The sequence below is a fragment of the Pongo abelii genome, chromosome 8, assembly GCF_028885655.2.
Source record: "Pongo abelii isolate AG06213 chromosome 8, NHGRI_mPonAbe1-v2.0_pri, whole genome shotgun sequence".
Lineage (NCBI taxonomy): Eukaryota > Metazoa > Chordata > Mammalia > Primates > Hominidae > Pongo > Pongo abelii.
Genome location: NC_071993.2, coordinates 62,360,769 through 62,380,630, shown reverse-complemented (window position 1 = coordinate 62,380,630; position 19,862 = coordinate 62,360,769). Strand labels below are relative to the sequence as shown.

The window sequence follows — 19,862 nt, the reverse complement described above, 5'->3', positions numbered from 1 at the left end:
TGTCGGAATGCGGCCGGCGGGCACCGGGCACCCCGCGACCGGCTGGCGGGGCTACTGAAGGCGGCGCGAGGCCCAGGCGCGGCGCGAGCGGGCGCCCCAGGGAGCGGGCTGGGCGCGGTGCCCCGAGGATGCCGGCGCTGCTGGAGCGCACGCAGGCGGCGGGCAGCAGCAGCAGCAGCAGCGGGCGCGGGGCCCCGGCGCGCAGGAGGCCGCTTGGCGGGCTGCAGACGCGCCCCGTCGCTCTCTGACCGACCGGAGGCGCCGGGGGCCCGTCTCGCCCCTCTTCCGCGCTCCTCACCGCCCCCTCCCCGGCCCCGTCCCCTCCCCCGCTCTTCTCCTCCCCGCCCGCCGCCCGCCTCTCGGGGGGAGGGGCGTGGGGGCAGGGAGCGGATTTGCATGCGGCCGCCGCGGCCGCTGCCTGCGCCCGAGCCCGCCGCCGCCGCCGCCGGAGCCCGCGCCAGCGCCCGGCCCGCGCGGCCCCATGCCTCTGGCGCGGCCCTCGGGGGGGCGAAGGTGAAGACCGGCTCCTAGGATGAGTGAAGGGGCGGCCGCTGCCTCGCCACCTGGTGCCGCTTCGGCAGCCGCCGCCTCGGCCGAGGAGGGCACCGCGGCGGCTGCGGCGGCGGCAGCGGCGGGCGGGGGCCCGGACGGCGGCGGCGAAGGGGCGGCCGAGCCCCCCCGGGAGTTACGCTGTAGCGACTGCATCGTGTGGAACCGGCAGCAGACGTGGCTGTGCGTGGTACCTCTGTTCATCGGCTTCATCGGCCTGGGGCTCAGTCTCATGCTTCTCAAATGGATCGTGGTGGGCTCCGTCAAGGAGTACGTGCCCACCGACCTAGTGGACTCCAAGGGGATGGGCCAGGACCCCTTCTTCCTCTCCAAGCCCAGCTCTTTCCCCAAGGCCATGGAGACCACCACCACAACCACTTCCACCACGTCCCCCGCCACCCCCTCCGCCGGGGGTGCCGCCTCCTCCAGGACGCCCAACCGGATTAGCACTCGCCTGACCACCATCACGCGGGCGCCCACTCGCTTCCCCGGGCACCGGGTGCCCATCCGGGCCAGCCCGCGCTCCACCACAGCACGGAACACTGCGGCCCCCCCGACGGTCCTGTCCACCACGGCCCCGTTCTTCAGTAGCAGCACGCCGGGCTCCCGACCCCCGGTACCAGGAACCCCAAGTACCCAGGCAATGCCCTCCTGGCCTACTGCGGCATACGCTACCTCCTCCTACCTTCACGATTCTACTCCCTCCTGGACCCTGTCACCTTTTCAGGATGCTGCCTCTTCTTCTTCCTCTTCTTCCTCCTCCGCTACCACCACCACACCAGAAACTAGCACCAGCCCCAAATTTCGTAAGTAAACACTGTGTCTCAACTATGATTTACTACTGAGTTTCCTTTCTGCCCTCCTGCTGTCTTTTTCCCTCGCCGCCTGCCTTCTAGCAAGCCCCCTCCCCCATCCCAGGTTTGGGGCAGAGTGAGAGCTGATTAAAACTGTCCACCAGCGGGGAAGAAGGTGCCAGCCTGCTCTGGTTCTGGGGGCGTGGGGGCGTGTAGGAACGGGAGGGAGATTGTCAGGCTCCACTGGCCCCACTTTAGCGGGTCCCAAATGAGAACAGATCTTCCAACTCCCTTCAAAGGGTTAACGCGAGTGCAATCCCTCCTCACTGCAGACCTGCTGGCGAGCTGCCGGATCCCGATCCCGCTCCAGTAGAGGGCCGGGGAGGGAGAGAGGGCCTTCCCGAAGGCACTGAGCCCCTTCTCCGCCCGCCGGTAGGAAGGAAAGAAAGCAAAGCACATGCAAATTGACCGACGATAAACCACAAAAGGAAGTTATGTCCATGTGTGGGGTGACGAGTTGATGGAGATAATGGTAGAATGTAGCTGAGGACGCTTCCAGCAGCCCTGACCTGGGCAGGAACCAGAAAGCGTTAATTAGAAGCCATTGGAAGACTTGGGGAAAGGAGGCGATCCCCAAGGCAAAGGGCTGAACTGACCTCCTAGCCTGCCCGTGGCCATTCCAAGGTGTAGACATTGATTCCATGACCGCCGAGAGTGAGTTAACTAGGAGGAAATATGAAGGGAGCCCTGCAGAGCTGCCACCTCTAGGGTCCTGACGAAGGAGGAGTTTTTTTTCAGCCCTGCCAAGCCTTTGCTTTTGTTCCGTTCCCAAAGGTGGGGTGTGCACCTTATCTACTCTCCCTCTGTGCCTGAAAAATACAGACGAGTTGAGAGTTTTCTGCACTCAAGGGTGAGAACATCCAACCGTTTGGAAACATGTCAACGTTAGAATGTAGCATCTTCAACCTGGGCTCAGTATGGGCCAGTATACCCAAAGCATGATAGCTTTCTGTTTATTTGTATAGAAAGTGCGTATTTTCTCAACATTTTTATAAATGTTGTAGGTGACTAATTGACCTCCCACCCCCACCCCCCACCTTGTTCTTATTCAAAGGAATCTCAGGTGTCTTTTAAGCTGATCTGATCAGGATATGGGAACAGTTTATGCAACCTGTGAAGGTTATTTAGGACAAACCCCAGCCTGCTAGTTCAAGTTCTGTGCAAGGCTATTTTGCAAAAAACTGTCTGGTTATGCTGTCTTTATATTGTATTTGTGTTTTGAGCCATAGCATCTGAGAGAAAGGAAGAGTGTTCATCATTAACTCTTCAGTGATGGTGGGAATACTGGGTTTGCTTTCAGTCATCTGCTAATTTTTCATTTCCCTGCCCTATGATCTTACCCTGGGTGTTACTTAACCCTTGAAACTTTTTTCTTTTTAAAGAATTTAGTGTATTTGTAAGTAAGGTCCAGGAGAGGGAAAGGGAGGAAAAAAAAGCAAACCTACTTTGCTTTGGAAAAAATAGTCTAGAAGATAAATTGGGAGACAGGAAGGAGGGAAGGAAGGAATCTGCCACAAACCAGAATGGCAGTAGAGCCAGTAACTTGCTGCTTCTCTCTCCTTTGGCTGAAGCAGTCATTTTTGAGAGCACATTTTCTCAGGAGGTGTTTAGAGCCTCCACTCAACAAATCTAGCTTGCGTTTTGTAGAAGGATAAAGGATTCATGAGTGTATGTGTGAGCATATTCAATGGATTGAAAATGAGTCTACCCTGAAGACCCCAGATTTTTGATCTGCTCTTTTGATGCAGTTGATAGAATAATGGAGTGTGGTATACCTCCAACCCTTGTGTGCGTTGGGAGAGGAGGGGGACTACACATGGTAGGGGTATTGCATGTTCTTTCTCAATTGATTTCCTTGTGTACCATTCTGGAGGTCTTTAAAGAAAAGCCCAAGGTAATTATTTCTACCTCTCTATGCTCTCTTCCTACATTCTGTGGATGGGAATGGCAGCCTGTTTAATAAGTAATGATTATTGACAGGGCCCTCAGCCCCAAGGAAAAGAGGGGAAAAATCTGTAAATGGTGTCAATGTTCACATAGACATATAAGCAGTATTTGTTGTATTTGTATCTTAGGTTCAGCTCTTTCTCTTTTTTAAACCTTTACAAGAAGTTGAATTAAGGTATGTAATACAAGTATGCAAAATCCAGCTGAAATTGACCTGGTTTGCATCTGTAAACAAGGGAAATTTTAAAGAAAAGTGGATTATGTAGTTTTCATAAAACGTGTTTAAATAGGCAAGTTGTATGGTGACTTGAAGAAAGAGGATAGTTTAGTTATTTTTTTTCATCCAAGATTGCAGGATGATTAACAAAAGGAAATTAAGATTTCACTTGAGAGATTATCAGCAATGCTACTGTAGGATTGAAAAAAGCCTGAATCACTGGCGTTCATATTTTTTTTACTTGTCTCGATTATGCCCGTAAAGTTCCCAGGAGAGAAATTTTCTTTTCCCCAGCTCCTACCTCCATACTTTAGTGGGTCTTTTCCGTCCTTTCTGTTTTTTTTTTTTTTTTTAAATGAAAGTAATGGATTCTGTTGTAGTACTTGGAAAATGGTTAAGGATGATGCTTTGGTTTTTTGACTAACCCACAAATTCTTTAACGGCCAGGATCTTTGCTCTTGCATTGGATACCTGAAGGCTTATGGAATGAGTGTCTTTGTGTTCATCTTAGATCAATCAGAAGGATCCTGTCTGTAAACGGCAGCATAGCTCTTTGGAGTGGAAGAGGCTGGTTCACTGACAATGAACATGCTTGCTAATGGATAATAGGATTTTTTCAAGCAAAAGCTATTTTTGCTATGGGGAAAGCCCAGTTAGAGAACTGTTTCTAATTTTCTGTAGGATTAAAGACGAAGAAGGATTGAACTTTAAAGGCAGGAGGAGAAAGGAGGGTTTGCAAGTTGATTCTTCTCTTCCCGTCCTCCACCGTTTAGGCCGTGAGCTGGACCAAAACTTTCTTCAGCGTTCCTGGGATTCTTGGGTTTCCAGTTGCCTAGTACTTGCTTGCACTTCAGACTCTAAAAATGAATGTCTTAAACATATCGCCAGGGGAGATTATTTCACCAGAAACATCTTTGAAGCATTTTGTATTTGAAAGTATAGGTTAATTTACAAGTTTTTCAAGCCAAAGGGAGGAGGTCACTACACACAGTAGAAAACAGTGATTTTGACCAGTGTACAATCAGCCTTTCCCTTTTACAGCTCCTTCAATTTCGTTTTCAGATTTGAAGTATAGTTGTACAATGTTGCCAATGCAAATGTGGATTGTTTTAGAGACATAAAATTGTTTTACTAAGCTGAAAATACTGTTTAACAGGTGGTAGCCCGGAGTCATTGGCTAAATTCAAATACTAAAGACAAAGAGCCTCTTTTTATAGGTGTTTCTTTGGGTTAGATTTGGAAGGTATATGGTTAATTATAATGAACATCACAAATATCAAATAGTGTATTTAAGAAGAAATAAATGTAGAATGTACATTTGATGTTTAAGCAAGGTATGGAGGCAATTTTAATTTAATCATGTCTATTTCTATAAAACTTTACCTAGTCATACCTACTGTAATTTTTAAGAGAGGCATTGATAAAATCAACTATTTTCTTATTTATTCTTTTCAACATCTTCATTCCTTAAATAAGAGTACACTTGTTTGCTTTATAAGGAGCCTCAGATATAATTTGTTTAAATAAAGTTACTCCTGTAAGTTGTATTCTGTATACATGAGTCGAGGCCTTCAAAGGCATCCAGCATAGAAGGTACTGACCCCAATCATGCGTGGTAGCCAAAGTGAGAGGATTCAGAGCTCAGGATCAATATTTCTTATAAAATCCAATTGAGAGCTTTTTTTTATGAGCACATGCTGCAACCTGAGTATGTTTTGATTTCCTTTGGCCTTAATTCAGGATTATGAGACTTTTCTGCTTTAATCAATTATGCTGTACAATTTTACTGTTACACACTTATGTTGCACTTCATGGTCCTAATTAAAAAAAGAGGGCGGGGTGGGTGTGTTGGCAAGGATATTTTTAGGGCCCTTTTTAGTTTGGACTCATTGGTCTCCGTGCATTAAGACAATGTGGTTTAAGCATTCCTCCCCAGTTCTTCAGACTGAGGTGAGGGATAGGAGGTGTTGTTGTTAATTGAGAGTCCCTTCTGCAGGTTTAATTTGTGAATCCAGCTACCTTTATATTTGTGCTATTTTCAAAACCTGACCAAAAAAAACAACAACAACAAAAAAAACAGCTGATTTCTGGCAATTTCTCGCTGTTACTGAAGCTTTTCTAAATTCAGTTTGGGCAACAACAGGAGTGTTGGTGCAGTTTGAAATCAGTGCCATCCTGGGAGATCCAGGATGTAGAGGAATACCATCTCTCTTCTCTCTGGAGCTACTCAGCCCTTCCTCCCCTTTGTACATAATGAGAAGAAAGCTTATTTTCAACTTGCTTTTGTAGAAATTCTTTCCTCATAACCTCTTATCTTCAATGCCAAACATATCTCAATATTCTATCTGGGATGTCAAAAATGGAACATGAAAGTTGGCCCTGAAATATATAAGAGCAAGGGAATAGTCATAAATCTAAGTCTGTAAAATGCATTTGAATTGCTTCTGAATAGAACTGAAATTCATTTTTCTTTCTTTCTAGCTGCTTTTATCTTTAGACTCGTGTGTTGGGTAAGGACAGAGCTGGTACTGCGTTGACAAATACATTTTGAGATCCTAGAAATTTTACTTATCCGCCCAAGAAAGTGTTCCCTCCAGAACCATATACATACTGAAATGAGCAATGGACTGTCTTTGAAACTTTGCAATATCACAATCAAAACTTACCTAAATAAATGTTTTCTATTCATGCAATTATAAATAAAATCGTTAGACACATGTTTAGTTTGGTTTTCCAGTTCACTCTTCCTCTAAGACTTCCTGTACACCCACCTTCCAGTATTTTATAGTTGAATCATGGCTCTGACTGAAGGCTTCTTTCAGGCTTTTGTGTTTTTTTTTTTTTTTTGCCCTTTTTTTCTTAGCCTAGAGTACAAGGAGTCAATACTCATTAAATGAAATTTCTTAGATATGCTTAACATGTTGCTTCAAGTTGTTTTAAAAGTTAATCCTTCTTTTAAGTTAGACTGCTTAAGATGATGTAGAAAGTTAAGGAAAAAAATACTCATTTAGGGAATTGAGTTATTAAACTGTCTTGGTGATTTAAAACAATAATTAAGGATTCCAAAAACTTGATGGAAGCTAATGGTCATTTCTTTCCCCCCATAGATTGGTATACAAACCATGTTAATTTCGATAGCATTTTTATCTGATTCCACAACACAGTTGAGCAATTGAACATAAGCTATCATATACATTCATATAATTATATTTTCATAATATATATCACATGTTTCAAATGTTTACTAAGTATCTATCTGGGGGCATTGCAATGCTGTTAAGTAATTGGTTGACTCCAAAAGTTTGTAAAAGCAATGGTTCATAAAGCAGACAATTAAAATAAAACTTATAATCACTACAACATTCAGCCTCCCATGTCTTGATGTTAGGGCGAAGGCTTTTTCTAAGTATGTGTCTACTGGTTTAAGTTTAGCATCTTTGCTTTTTTTTTTTTTTTTTTTTTAATTAGCCACACCTGTAATTACCAGCTTTTTTTTTTTTTTTAAAGACACTAGTGAAGGAATCCGTATGCAGATTCTTTATAAATACAATAATAAACCCTTGCCGTGGGCATCTCTTGCAGTTTTCTTGTCTATATGATTCAGTTTCTTTTTTTATGCTTTAAAAAGCAACTTACCTTTTGGAGTTTCTTCATAGCATTCAACTACATTTTGATAGAAACTACAATCATCTTTCATTTCCATAATCATATATCACTGGTTTACATAATATTTAAGTAAATTACATATTAGCATAAGAACAACTGACATAAACAAATCTATTATCCCAACTGAGTACTGTTAAGTGCACACCTCAGCTGGCAGTTGCAGCGGAGTGTAGGTTTCCTTGAGCTTGGCCTGGTGGCTGTGTCCCTTTCGGTGTGCAGTGGGCCCCATTGGTGTGTTCCTGCCAGGCAGTGTGGTGACAGCCAGTTGGCTAAGAGGAGTTAGGTTAAGGAAGTGATTCCTTTAGGAGGTAACAGTATTAGAAATGAGAGTCAGTCATAAGCATATTTTTTAGGGACTCTCATGGAAGGGTAACAAATGTATGTGTGTGTGTGTGTGTGTGTGTGTGTGTGTGTATGATACATATATATTTATAAACAATATTTGTTTGTATATTTCTATATAAAACCTCTAGCCGTGAGTTCTATAATAGCTGTGCAACCTTTAGGAACTGATATAATCTCTCTGAAGTTTAACTTCCTCCCCTGGTAGAATGAGGTTGATGACAGTAACCTGACTTGTATGCCAATCCCAAAAGAGTTTATAAGCTGAAAAACAGTCACTGTTTTTATGTCAAGTGAAATGGGAAGTAGATAGACTGGTTATTTTCATCCAAGAGCACATCAGACTATTGAATTCGGTTGAAATATTGGAGCTGGTTTGTTACCTAGCTTGAGGGATCTTTCATCACAATGAAAGATTATTGTTCTTATATGCCCTTGGGTTTTTCCTATATTCCTCTCTGATATCCTGGCACACACAATAAAATATAGTCTGGAATCCTACCTCAAATCACCTTGGAAGTTGAACCACAAACTGGAGGTCATCATTTCTCATTCTTTGCTTGGTAGGTGTTTTTTAAAGCCTATTTCCAGCATATGTTTATCAAAGAGAGGAGCTGAAATTTGGGAGAAAATGAGTGAGATTGCTGAATGATCTGGAAATCTGAAATCTAAAAATTCTTGATAAAGCAAAATATGTCCAAGGTGCCCTTTTGTGCCATCCCTGCACTAACTGTCATTGGGTCTTTAGATTTTGGAGAGAATTTATGTGAAAATAGGCGTGCCTGCGCTGCATTCCCTTGGCCACTTAGCAGTTACTGTGAATTAGGTTCTCAAGAATTAATAGGTTGATTGTATCCATCAAGGAGCTCTTTTAAAGATACTGTTTGTATTTGTACTTTGGGGAACTTTAATATTAGCATTTTGGAAATATATTTCTTCAAATCTGTATTTGTTGGAAATCTCATCCTGAATTATATCTTAAAGTATTACTTTTTGTTGTTATAAGCTTTTATTTCTCAAGACAGGTTGGTGATTGTACATAAATCATAGATTGCCATTCCTGGGCCTAAAAAGGGATTAGTCAGAAACAAACCTACAAACTGAATTCAGAATTAAGTTTAATAATGGAAGTTTAGCAGCTTCTAGTGCTAAGATTTTGTCTTTGAGGCCTTTTCCTGGAAGTGATAGTGTGTATCATGGATGCAACATAGGCCATATGAACATTTTTTTAAAGAAAAGGTCAGCTGAATCCATGCAACTACTTTAGCATTAGTATGTTACAGCCAGGGTTATGGGAATAGAATTTTTATGCTAAACGTTTGATAAGAATTCTTAAATATATCAGCCTTCCTCCTCAGATACCTTCCCATGACTACATGCAACCTCTGGCATGATTTCCGTGAATTGGCAGGAAGCTAGAAATCCACTAAAAGAGAAAGCCACACCCTCATCATCATCAGATTTTTTTCATTTCTGTAGCTTGAATTTTACTTTTAGTAATGTAGAAGGATTAGTCACAGATAATCAGTCTTGGAAGGGGCTTAAGAATTTAAGTAATAATAAAAACGGCAGCTACCGTATGTGGAGGGTTACCGTGTGCCTGGGCATGTAGCACTGTACATTCTTTGTGTTATTTATTTTTGAAATAAGGATTGAAAAACAGTCATATCTAGGCCTGCAGCCTAGGTTTGATTATCTCACTGATAGAGTTAATCAAGCTGGGCTTAGGATATATAATTTGCCTAGGACTTGCAGAAATTGTTTGGATAATCAAGAAGACTGGAGGAGTGTTTTACGGGTCATCTCTCCCCACCTCAGTCTTACTTACCTAATTCACTGTTATAGTGTCACTATATCCATTTGTACATTGCTTCCGTCAAGCACTTTACACATAGATGGTGGCATTTGCCACTGTAAACTCCATAAATAGCTCACCTGCACTGTACCTGTTCTTTGCTTTGATACGACGGAATCTAACTAGAGAAATTGCCTGGGTTTTCTGTCTAAGGAGAAATTCAGATGTTTTGGTAAAAGATAAAGAATCTGTTGCTCTGAATGTTGTCTTCTTATTTTTTAAGTTTTGTTGATATATAATTGATATGCAATGGGCTCTCCATATCCTTGGGTTCTGCATCTGTGGATTTAACCAACCAGGGATCAAAAATATATTTAAAAATAAAAACAACAACACAACAATTAAAAATACGAATAAGAAACAAGTATAGTATAACAACTATTTACATAGCATTTACACAGCTTGTAAGTACTCTAGTGATGACTGAAACTATATGGGAGGCTATCCTTAGGTTATATGCAAATACTAGGCCATTTTATGTAAAAGACATGGGCATCCTAGGATTTTGATAGCCTGGGGGAGAGGAATCCTGGCACTATTCCCCCTGGAATACCAAAGGATGACTGTACAAAAAATTGCACATATTTAATGTGTACATATCGATGAGTTTGGACATATGCATATACCTATTAATGCCATCACCACAGTCAAGGTTCTAAACATATCCATCACCTCCAAAAATTTCCTTGTGTTCTCTTGTGGTTTTAATTTTGTTTAGGTAGAACATTTAACATGAAATCTATCTTCTTTTTTAAGTATGCAGTATTATATTGTTAACTAAGTACTATGTTGTACAATGGATCTCTAGACCTTATTCCTCTTGCATAACGAAATCTTTGTACCCATTGAGCAACAGTTCCCTACCTCTAAACTTCTGTTCCTTGATCTTTTTAACTATTTTCTCTTATGGCTGCTTGTAGGTGATTCAATATAACAATGTCAGAAAACGGTTACAGACTTTATTCCTCTGCTTCCTAAAATCCAGTCAAAATTGTCTTCTCTGCCCATTCCAAGCTTACTTTTGGTTACAATAGTGACTGCAGTGTATGCTGAGACTGATCAATGGAAAAGTGTCAGGGAGCATTTGGAATGATAGCCTTTTAGTTCTGTAGACACTAAAGTACTGACTCTACCAAATCAATGATGGGAGTTGGAGCTATACAGTGCCTGCCGCAGAACATCTGAATTCCATCTTGGAGCCACACTGCAAGGTACCCATCACTGATTATCTACCAGTTCTAAGAAGGGGAACATTGGTGAGACCTTGATATTCTGCCAGGGGTACTACAAACTAGACCCAATCATTGCTTACTTGCTTGACATTTTTGTTTGCCAAGTGTTCTTTTAGCTAGAAGAAAAAAATTCTCTTTTGGTTAAAGTAAAAGATAGTTGAGATCGTTACTTTTACAAACTTATAAAAAGAAAATGGAAATAGATCAAGTTTTAAGATCACCTAACACTCATTTGAATAGCCATGCTGAAGGATAGGAATACTGTAGTGTCAGAAAGATTGTATTGTCAACATCCTGTAAGACTGTAAATGAGTCCCATAAACTAACAATGACAGTTGTACTTATTGTTAGTCTATGAGGGGGGCCACTGGGGTTGTTTGCCCAAATTTATTGTTAGACCGAAGCTTTTTTCAGCACGGTGGAAAAATCTAGAGACTGCAGAATTTTTTAAAAAATGGGCTGTAGAAATGTTTATATTACATGATAGCTTGACTGAATTCTATTTCATTGACTTTTCAGTATGATACTCTCTATTTCTGTATTAAAAAACTAACACATTTCGGGTATGGGGGAGGTAGAGCATCAGGATAAATAGCTAATGCACGCGGGGCTTAATACCTAGGTGATGGGTTGATAGGTGCAGCAAACCACCATGGCACCTGTTTACCTATGTAACAAATCTGTACGTCCTGCACATGTATCCCAGAACTTAAATAAAACTAAAAAACAAAAACAAAAACAACTGACAAATGCCCACTCCATGCCGAGCAGGTACAGTTGGTAGCACTTCTGTTTTAACCAAATGGAAGCTGCCTTGGTTAATAGGTATTAGTTATATTAGCTCCCAAACCTGTTTATGCTGATTGTTTTTGTTACTGTAATTGGGTAATGCATTTAAGTATTCTATAAATATGTGAATTGTGGTTTCTATTAAAACGAAGTTCATTACATTGGATATAATCCATAAACATAAGTCACTTTAAAAAAAGTGCTTCTTCTAGTTGACAAAGTTGTGAGAAGTTTAATGAGAATATATTTATATATCCATAAGAAATTAGCACTTGTATTGTTTCACATGTTAAGTTTTTATTCCACAATAAACTAAACTGGAAAAATCACATTATACATTATGGGTATGGTTTTTCATAAGAAGGACAACAGATGTTTACTCAGAGAAAAGCCTTGAGCTCTATAACCAAATATTTGGCAAGTGAATGTGCATTTGTATGTTTTAAGTTAAAATAAAATAATAAGTAAAATAAATTTTGTTTACCCATGTGATAGATATTACAAAGCTATTAAATTTTGTTGTACTAATTTTAAAGCTTTTGGGAAATGTTTAGTATATAATTTTTATCTAAAACTTTGGGTAGAAAATTATATAAGATGTCCATAATATTAAGCTTTATTGGTCACTAGATTTAATATATAGTAACCGTATTCAAAGGAAGTATACCAAATTGTTCATGGTAGGTCTTTCTGGATTTTGGAATAGGGATGCTGTTTAATTTATTGTACTTTTTTGTATTTTCTAAGTTTTAGTTATTCATGAATTATCTTTTTTTCTAATTAGAAGTTGTTATACTTTTGAAAAAAGTAAAGAATATACTCCATGAATCAGTTCAGTTATTGGTCTTGGTTCTGTGAAGATTGTTTTTTCTTTATGTCTAAAGAGTTTGTTTCTTAATTGGTGGTGTCAGCATTAAAGTGTTGACAGAGTTGGGTTCCTGCTGTGAAATGCAGATGTGTAGAAGTACAAATGCGTTTCCATTTGCTCATGGGAAATAATGCCTTATTGAAGGCAGAGTTTCTTACTCTGGGCCTTTGATGATTAGCCTTGACTTTATAAGGGTATAGAAGATGGGAGTTTAATGAGATACTTAATGGCTCTTCCAGTCTGCAGATGTTAGACAGTCTTAGTAGTATTGCTATAGAAGGATATAGCCAATAGCAATCAATAGGTTATATATACATATTAATCAACTAACTGATCTATTTCAAGGACCAAATGAAAAGAGAACACAAAGGCTAATTGATAGTGCTGAGTACTAGAAAGGAGATGTTTGGTCAAACATGAATGGGTGGGATAACCAGTTCAAAGGTTTACTGGATGCTATAAGCCTCTCCCAGAGTCATAAGATATTTATTCTTATATTAATTTTCAGTGGTTGGAACATAGAGAGACTCCAGAGTCCACTGGAGAGTGGTGATTTGTAGGGCACATGACCCATAACTTTGGTGATGAGTTGTGCTCAAAGTCCTTCAAATAGCTCACAAATGCAATGGTGGTCAAAAAGAGCCCCAACAAATATATGATTCTATTTATATACTGTGTAACAATTAGAAGTCAAGATAGTGATTATCTTTGGGGAGGAGGGGCAGGTAGTGAATGGAAGGGGACCCAGATGTAGGTTTTCCTGTATTGATAATATTGTGCTGCTCGATATGGGTGCTGGTTACATGAGTGAGTTCACTTCATCAAAGTTTAGTAACTTCTATACTTTTGTGCACTTTTTGTATACATCAATACTAACTTGAAAAAATAAGAGAAAACTTTAGGAACATTCCTTTGGCCTTTACCACTTCATGCTACCAGGGTGGTGGCCTGAGTTTATAGATTTTTCCATGTACAGAGACTGGATGGTAGCTCTGAATGTTGTTGTTGGTGTCTCACAGTCCAGCAGATGCAAAGAGGGTCTTCCTGGCTTCAGCATTTTCCTTTGTTCTCAGGATCCCCTCTTAGTGAGACTCCATGCAAACACCCAGATTCCCTTTTGACTTAAGCCTTTCTGAGTGGACACCTTGTATTTACATTCAACAAAACCCTATTTCACTCATATCAGGAGTGTTCCTGACATAACACGTTGCCACACTTTTCACACATCTTAACACATGTAAAACCCCACTTGTATCCTGCGAATGCATTATTACAGTTCTGCAAACATTAAATTGTGATATACAGAAGAAAGATAATTCATCATCTTTATCTGTGGTTTTTGTTGAGAAGATCAGAAGATATGTACCAATGAATCATTAAGTGCTGAAGTGTGTGATTCCAAATGTAAAAGCATATGAGGCCATTTCAGAAAGTAGTGCTTAGAGGGAGAAAGGTAGTTTCAAGGGAGAATTTCCTTAGGCAGAGTAATAGAGAAGGGAGGCCCAGGGAGGGAAAGTCATTAATAAAGGTAGAAGTTTGCATGCACCCACCTATATGGGAGCCAGTGAGGGTTCTGACCTGGTAGACAGACGGCCTCACCTTTTCCTTGGAGCAGCACCTGATTAAGGAGGGAGGGTTTTGGAGGACACAGCTTGATTCTATGTTAAGCCACAGTCAGAATGGGTTGCAAGGAAGTGATACAATATCTGTGATATTTTCAGAAGGTGCGAGGTTTCCAGGATGACTTGGAGAGAGGAATGAGCAGCGAATTTTAAAGATTCTCTAAGGCTAACTTGTTCCAAATCATTTAAAGATATTGTCTCTGATTTGTGCTGGATATATTTAAGTATTGACTTCATTCCAATGCCTCTTCAAAGCGCTGCAAGAAGCAATAGAATTGGCGTGTTTTAAGGATGTTTAGTTTATCCGTAGTCGCATCAACAAAGCCCTAGATTTAACCCAAAATAACAGCTTTCGAATACCTAAAAATTTGCAAGTAGAGATACAAGAAGAATAACAAGAAGGAACTCTTGATTTCACTGCCTCACCTAAATTAACCTGTGACTGTCTTTAGATTTTTCAGAGGCAAAAACTCCTTTATGAATTGATTGCCACATCACCCTTCTGGTTCCATCTGAGGTCTTCTTTGCAGAAGCCACTCAGCACCTTTTGGAATTGAATGCTGACGTCGCATCAGATTCAAAAGGAATGCTGCTGTTGATTCCTTTCTGCACTCATCACGTGGTGAGGAATATGCTGGGAGTCTGTATAAGATGAGGCTCTTGCACGGCCTGCCAGAGAGTGCCTGTCATGGACTGGAGAACTGCATCCGTTCATTTACATATTGGCAGCTAAAATTAGTGGAGTCACCCACGTTTTTCACCCTAGAGAAGAACCTTCAGATAAGAATCCTGTTCATCACTCTCCCCTGCTCAGGCTTACTTGGTTGCTCCTTGTTACCAGACAGAGGGGCTATAGCACTGTGTAAGAGCAAGTGTTAAATTAGTATTAATAGCCAATGGCATCTCTCTTCTATTTTTCACTGATCAGATAATTTTCACTGATGTCAACATTTATAATACATCAGCTGACATATACAAGTGTTATTTGCTTGGAATATTTTTAGTTTATTTTATTGACTTAGATAAAGATATATTTTTTAAAGTTATTTGTTCAGGTCTTTTTGTATTTGATCAGAAGAGGTTTTTGAAAGGAAGGCAAAGCTGTAGATCAGGGTTTTAACAAAATGAGCATCAAATCCAAATCTGTGTTTCTCCTTCATCACTGAGTTTTTTAAGATTCTAAATGACCTTTTGTGGTACCACACTGATGCTCATCTTGCATTGTAAGCGGCTCTGAGTAATTTATGATAAATAATGAAATGCTGTTTCCTCCAATACATTGCAAATGGCTGAGTCTTGTAAAAGTCTAAGGAGCTCTATTACTTCTAAATGACTAGATAACACAAAAATGTTAACCCTAAAGAGAAAAGGTCAAGTAGACCATGCGCTTGTGAGCCACAGTCCTTCTGCCTGGTGCCTTCTGACAGGCTTTCTGCATCTGAACTCTGCAGGGACTGGCACCTGAAAAATTACTTTCTAGAATGGCAAGGAAGGGTTTAAGCCTTTCGGCTAGTTGGATTGGCTAGAAGCAATAGTGGTTTGTTTGGAGTGGGGGAAGGGAGAAACTTGCCGAATCCGTTTAACATTTGAAACCCTAAATTAATTTTTAAAAAAAATCTGTTACCAGTGGTAAGAATTTTGTGATGCTAGGAAACAACAATTTAAGTATTTTATTTGAGCACTGATATAAAAAGAAATATTAAAAAGCAAGCAGAGTAATGTTAATCTGTAGGAAACTATAGAAAGCTGACATCTTTTCAAAATTAACCTTTGTCATGATGTTTGCACTCTCTTGCTCATATCCACTTATACAAAAATAAATACATAATGAACATACTCAGTCTACAACTCTCAGCTCCCTGGTATTCCACAGTGTATTCCTACCATTGGAAAATACCGTTCACAGTGAATATGTGTGTTCTCATCCTGATTGCTGTAAAATAACTGCATATCTAAGTGTTAGGGTTTGAAGACTTTAATTGCTAGCTACAGAGTGTCTTTATGTATTGCACTTCCATTTTGAAAATTGAATTAAATTGCCGGTCAGTGAACTCTTTATAATGACAGGAGAGTCTCTATGCAAGCAGGCCATTGAGAAGAGTGATCTTTGGCCAGTGATACTTTTAAACTCAGACACTTTGCTGAAGTTTGCCACTGAATTTTCTCACATTTCCCCAGACGTTATTACATTGCCAAATGAAATCATCTGTTCCCCCTAGTAGAACTGCTTCCTTTCCTCCAGATATCAGCTACAAGGTATGAAATGAATTGCATAAAAATAAATCACACATGCTGCATTTTGGGAAGAGTACTCTAGCTTTTCCATTAATTTCTTTTCACTGCTGAGTTGGGAAGTCCACTTTAATCTTCAGTTATCAGTAACATGAAATTGGGTGAACCTCTTAACCTTTCCAAAATAGAGATGCTTTCATGCCAGGAAAGTTGAGCTCTTTGAACATTTGAGAATATTTTTGCTTTTGATGAAAAAGGTTTGTTGTCATGTGCCATGGGAGAAAGAGATTGAAAGAAGGAAGGTTATTCCCAAAGGCTTGTTTGATGATTGGACTATATGGTTCTATTCCTGACCATGTACTCTCTGTAAGGTTTGGCATGGACAGCAATGTGCTATTGGCAATATGGCGCACTTTAAGGTATTTAAGCATGGACTCAGGAGTTTGTAGATTATCCAGGCTTATTACCTCATCTCCATATGCCTAGTCTACCACTTCCACTTAGATGCTCTGCCATGTTGCAAACTGTGAATAGAAGGCCCTGATGAACACAAGGAAGATGAGGGAGGTGATTTTCATGGAGACTGTGGAGAGGCTGGAGGGTCTTGTCTTAGGGAAGTTTATCATTCCTTTGCACAATCTTGGTATTTGTGACATTTGTTTTCTTCTTTGCTTCTGTGGAAAGTTGGAAATAAGATAATTGGGACAGTGGTTTTGAAAGGGGGAAAAGTAATTAAGACACAGTGGGATGCCCCTACCTGGTTTGGGAATGCAGGCTCAGCTCTGCTCCTCTGTTTGAGACCCCAGGGTAAACTACTTGATCTCTAGAATTTCAGGCTCTTCTGTAAATGAGGCTGTTGGATAAGACGTGGCAAAGATTCCAGGAGGCCAGGGTTTTAAATTTGAGATTAGAATCTTAGTGCAATTTTTTGAATTATGGTTTCTCTGGCTCGCTCTCTCCCTACCTCCCTTCCTCTGTCTTGCTCTGTCCACGCACATATAAACACACACAGATGAAGGTTTTGTTTTTGTTTGGTTAGTTTATTTTCTGTTGGACATTTGTCAGTTTGGCATTTAATAATATCCATGTTTCAATGTGATACATAGGTGGGACTTGGTTAAGTCCTAAAGTCAGATGCACTTTGCTTGTTTACAACTTTAAAAAAGAACTCCGTCCCCTTCTTCTGGGAGATGTAGAGCTTGGTAGCCAGCTATAGGTGTGTTATTGCAAAGTGTGTGTGTCTCTTTGTGTGTGTATGTTTGTGTATTATACACACACTTTATGTAAATATATACATATATGTGGCAGTATATGTATATATATATACACACACACATATATATAGGGGTATATATATATACATATTCCAAAAATAAGGGTATGAGGAGCCCTGGAGGAATTGCGGGCACACACAAAATATTTTATTTGAAAGTATAAATAAATTCATCCAGTTCTAGATATGATATCTCACCCCCTTAAGTAAATGGAACTCTTACTTGCTAAATTTTACAAAGAGTGTTGCAAGAAGAACAGAGGACTAAAAAATGGTATTCCTAGGGCCCTATTATAAATATACCTCAATGAAAGGCAATATTTCCTGTTATGTTGGTTGGCAAGGGGATTTTGATATCAGAATATGGCTCCATCTTTCACATTAGAACATAGCTGTACATGGAGATAGAGAGTAGATAAATGGTTACCAGAGACTGAGAAGGGTAGTGAGGGGTTGCAGGAGAGGTAGAGATGGTTGATGGGTACACAAAAATAGAACGAGTAAGAGCTAGTATTTACTAGCATAACAGGGTGACTGTAGTCAAAAATCAGTTAATCATACATTTAAAAATAACTAAAAGAATATAATTGGATTGTTTGTAACACAAAGGATAAATGCTTGAGGTGATGGATATTCCATTTACCCTGCTGTGATTATGAGTCATTCCATGCCTGTATCAAATTACCTCATGTAATCCATAAATATATGCACCTACTCTGTAGCAACAAAAATTAAAAATTAAAAGAAGATAGCTCTGAGCTGCGACAGAGTCAGTGACATTTAGTTCAAACTCAAAGTGGCTAGTTTATCATTTTTTTCCACTTGCTTTTCTTATTATTAAACAGAGGATTTTCACTATAGGAAATTAGAAAATATAAGTAATAAGAGGAAAGTAAAAGTCAACTGTAGTTCTACCACCCAGAGATAATTACTCTTCTCTTTCTGTTCAATATTAGTCCAGTTTTTTTGCTTTAGGAATATTTATTTTATTTGCAAAATGAAGTTATACTCTAGCACAATTTTAGCTAGGTTTTTGCACTTCATGTTACAATATTTCTGTCAAAACCCCTATAACCCTATCTTTAATGGTTCTGTGATGATGTATATTTACATTTTAAAACCTAATGAGGATATCTCTTCTTGAGAATTTATTTTGCTTCGAGTTCGTCATTATTATATAAAATTATGCCCTGAACATCCACAGTATGGAATGGACTTTTTTTTTGCCAATACATATGCAAAAAAGCTTACTTTTTTAAATGTGAAATTTCTAAATTCACATCCAGGATGACTGAGCAGTTCATATATACTTGTTGATTAGTGTCAAAATGCCGATCCTCCCGTAAATCCCCTGATTGTCGTAGGTGTTTGCATTTCATTAGCAACAAAACAAATTAACAAAATTTTTGCTAGCCATATAGTTTTAAAAGAGTATCTTCTTGGTTTTTATCTTGCATTTCTCTAGTTAGAAATGAGAGTAAATATCATTAGTTAGCTACTACCGTGGAAGGCAGAGTTCATGGTGGAGGCTAGTGAGCCTGTCCTGTCTTCATGGGCTGTATGTCAGATGCCTCTCTGAGGGCTTCACCGCAGGCAGTGATGTGGTCAGGCAGAGCCGAGGCCTTAGAAGTTCTAAAACTCCCCAGTATAATTTAGTAACAAAAGATTTTTTTCCTGAAACTCAAGAACAGTGTTGTAGGTAGAGAGTGGGTCACATGGAGTCCACAGGTAATGTGTGAAGTCATCTGTGTCAGTCAGCTAAGGCCGCTGTAACAAAATGCCACAGACTGCATGGACTATGCATGGAAATTTATTTTCTGGCTGGGCGTCGTGGCTCAGGCCTGTAATCCCAGCACTTTGGGAGACTGAGGCAGGCAGATCACTTGAGGTCAGGAGTTTAAGACCAACCTGACCAACATGGCCAAATCCCGTCTCCACTAAAAATACAAAAATTAGCTGGGCATGGTGGTTTGCGCTTGTAGTCCCAGCTACTTGTGAGACTGAGGCAGGAGAATCGCTTGAACCCAGGAGGCAGAGGTTGCAGTGAGCCAAGATCACACCACTGCACTCCAGCCTGGACTCTGTGTCAAAAAAAAAAAAAAAAAAAAAGAAAGAAAGTAAAAAAAATAATTTATTTTTATTTTCTAACATTTCTGACTGGAAGTCCAAGATCAAGTGTCTGCAGCAGAGTTTGTTTCTTCTGAGGCCTTTCTCCTTGGCTTGTAGATGGCCACCTTATCACTGTATCCTCACATGGACCCATCCTAAGAGCTTAATTTTAAATTAATCACCACCAAATACAGTCATCTTTTGAGGCACTGGGGTTTACGGCCTCAATATACGAATGGGGGCACACAATTCAGTTCATAATAGGAGCAGAAACACACGCACTAATCAAACATAAAATAATTTAAAA

General features: G+C 40.1%; 1 protein-coding gene across 14 annotated transcripts in view; it reads left to right on the top strand.

Annotated features, from left to right (window-relative positions):
• Positions 1–210: 210 nt before the first annotated feature.
• NRG3 (neuregulin 3) overlaps positions 211–19,862 on the top strand; it is a 1,113,017-nt gene continuing 1,093,365 nt past the window's right edge. For 3 of the 14 annotated variants that reach the window (XM_054522357.2, XM_024254123.3, XM_054522356.2), the window contains exon 1: positions 212–1,355. In XM_054522357.2, coding sequence (XP_054378332.2) covers positions 533–1,355 — 823 coding nt within the window. In that variant the 5' untranslated portion in view covers positions 212–532. Of the gene's footprint in view, positions 1,356–19,862 lie in introns of all 14 variants that reach the window. The other 11 variants (XM_054522350.2, XM_054522349.2, XM_054522347.2 and 8 more) reach the window with 5 other exon arrangements.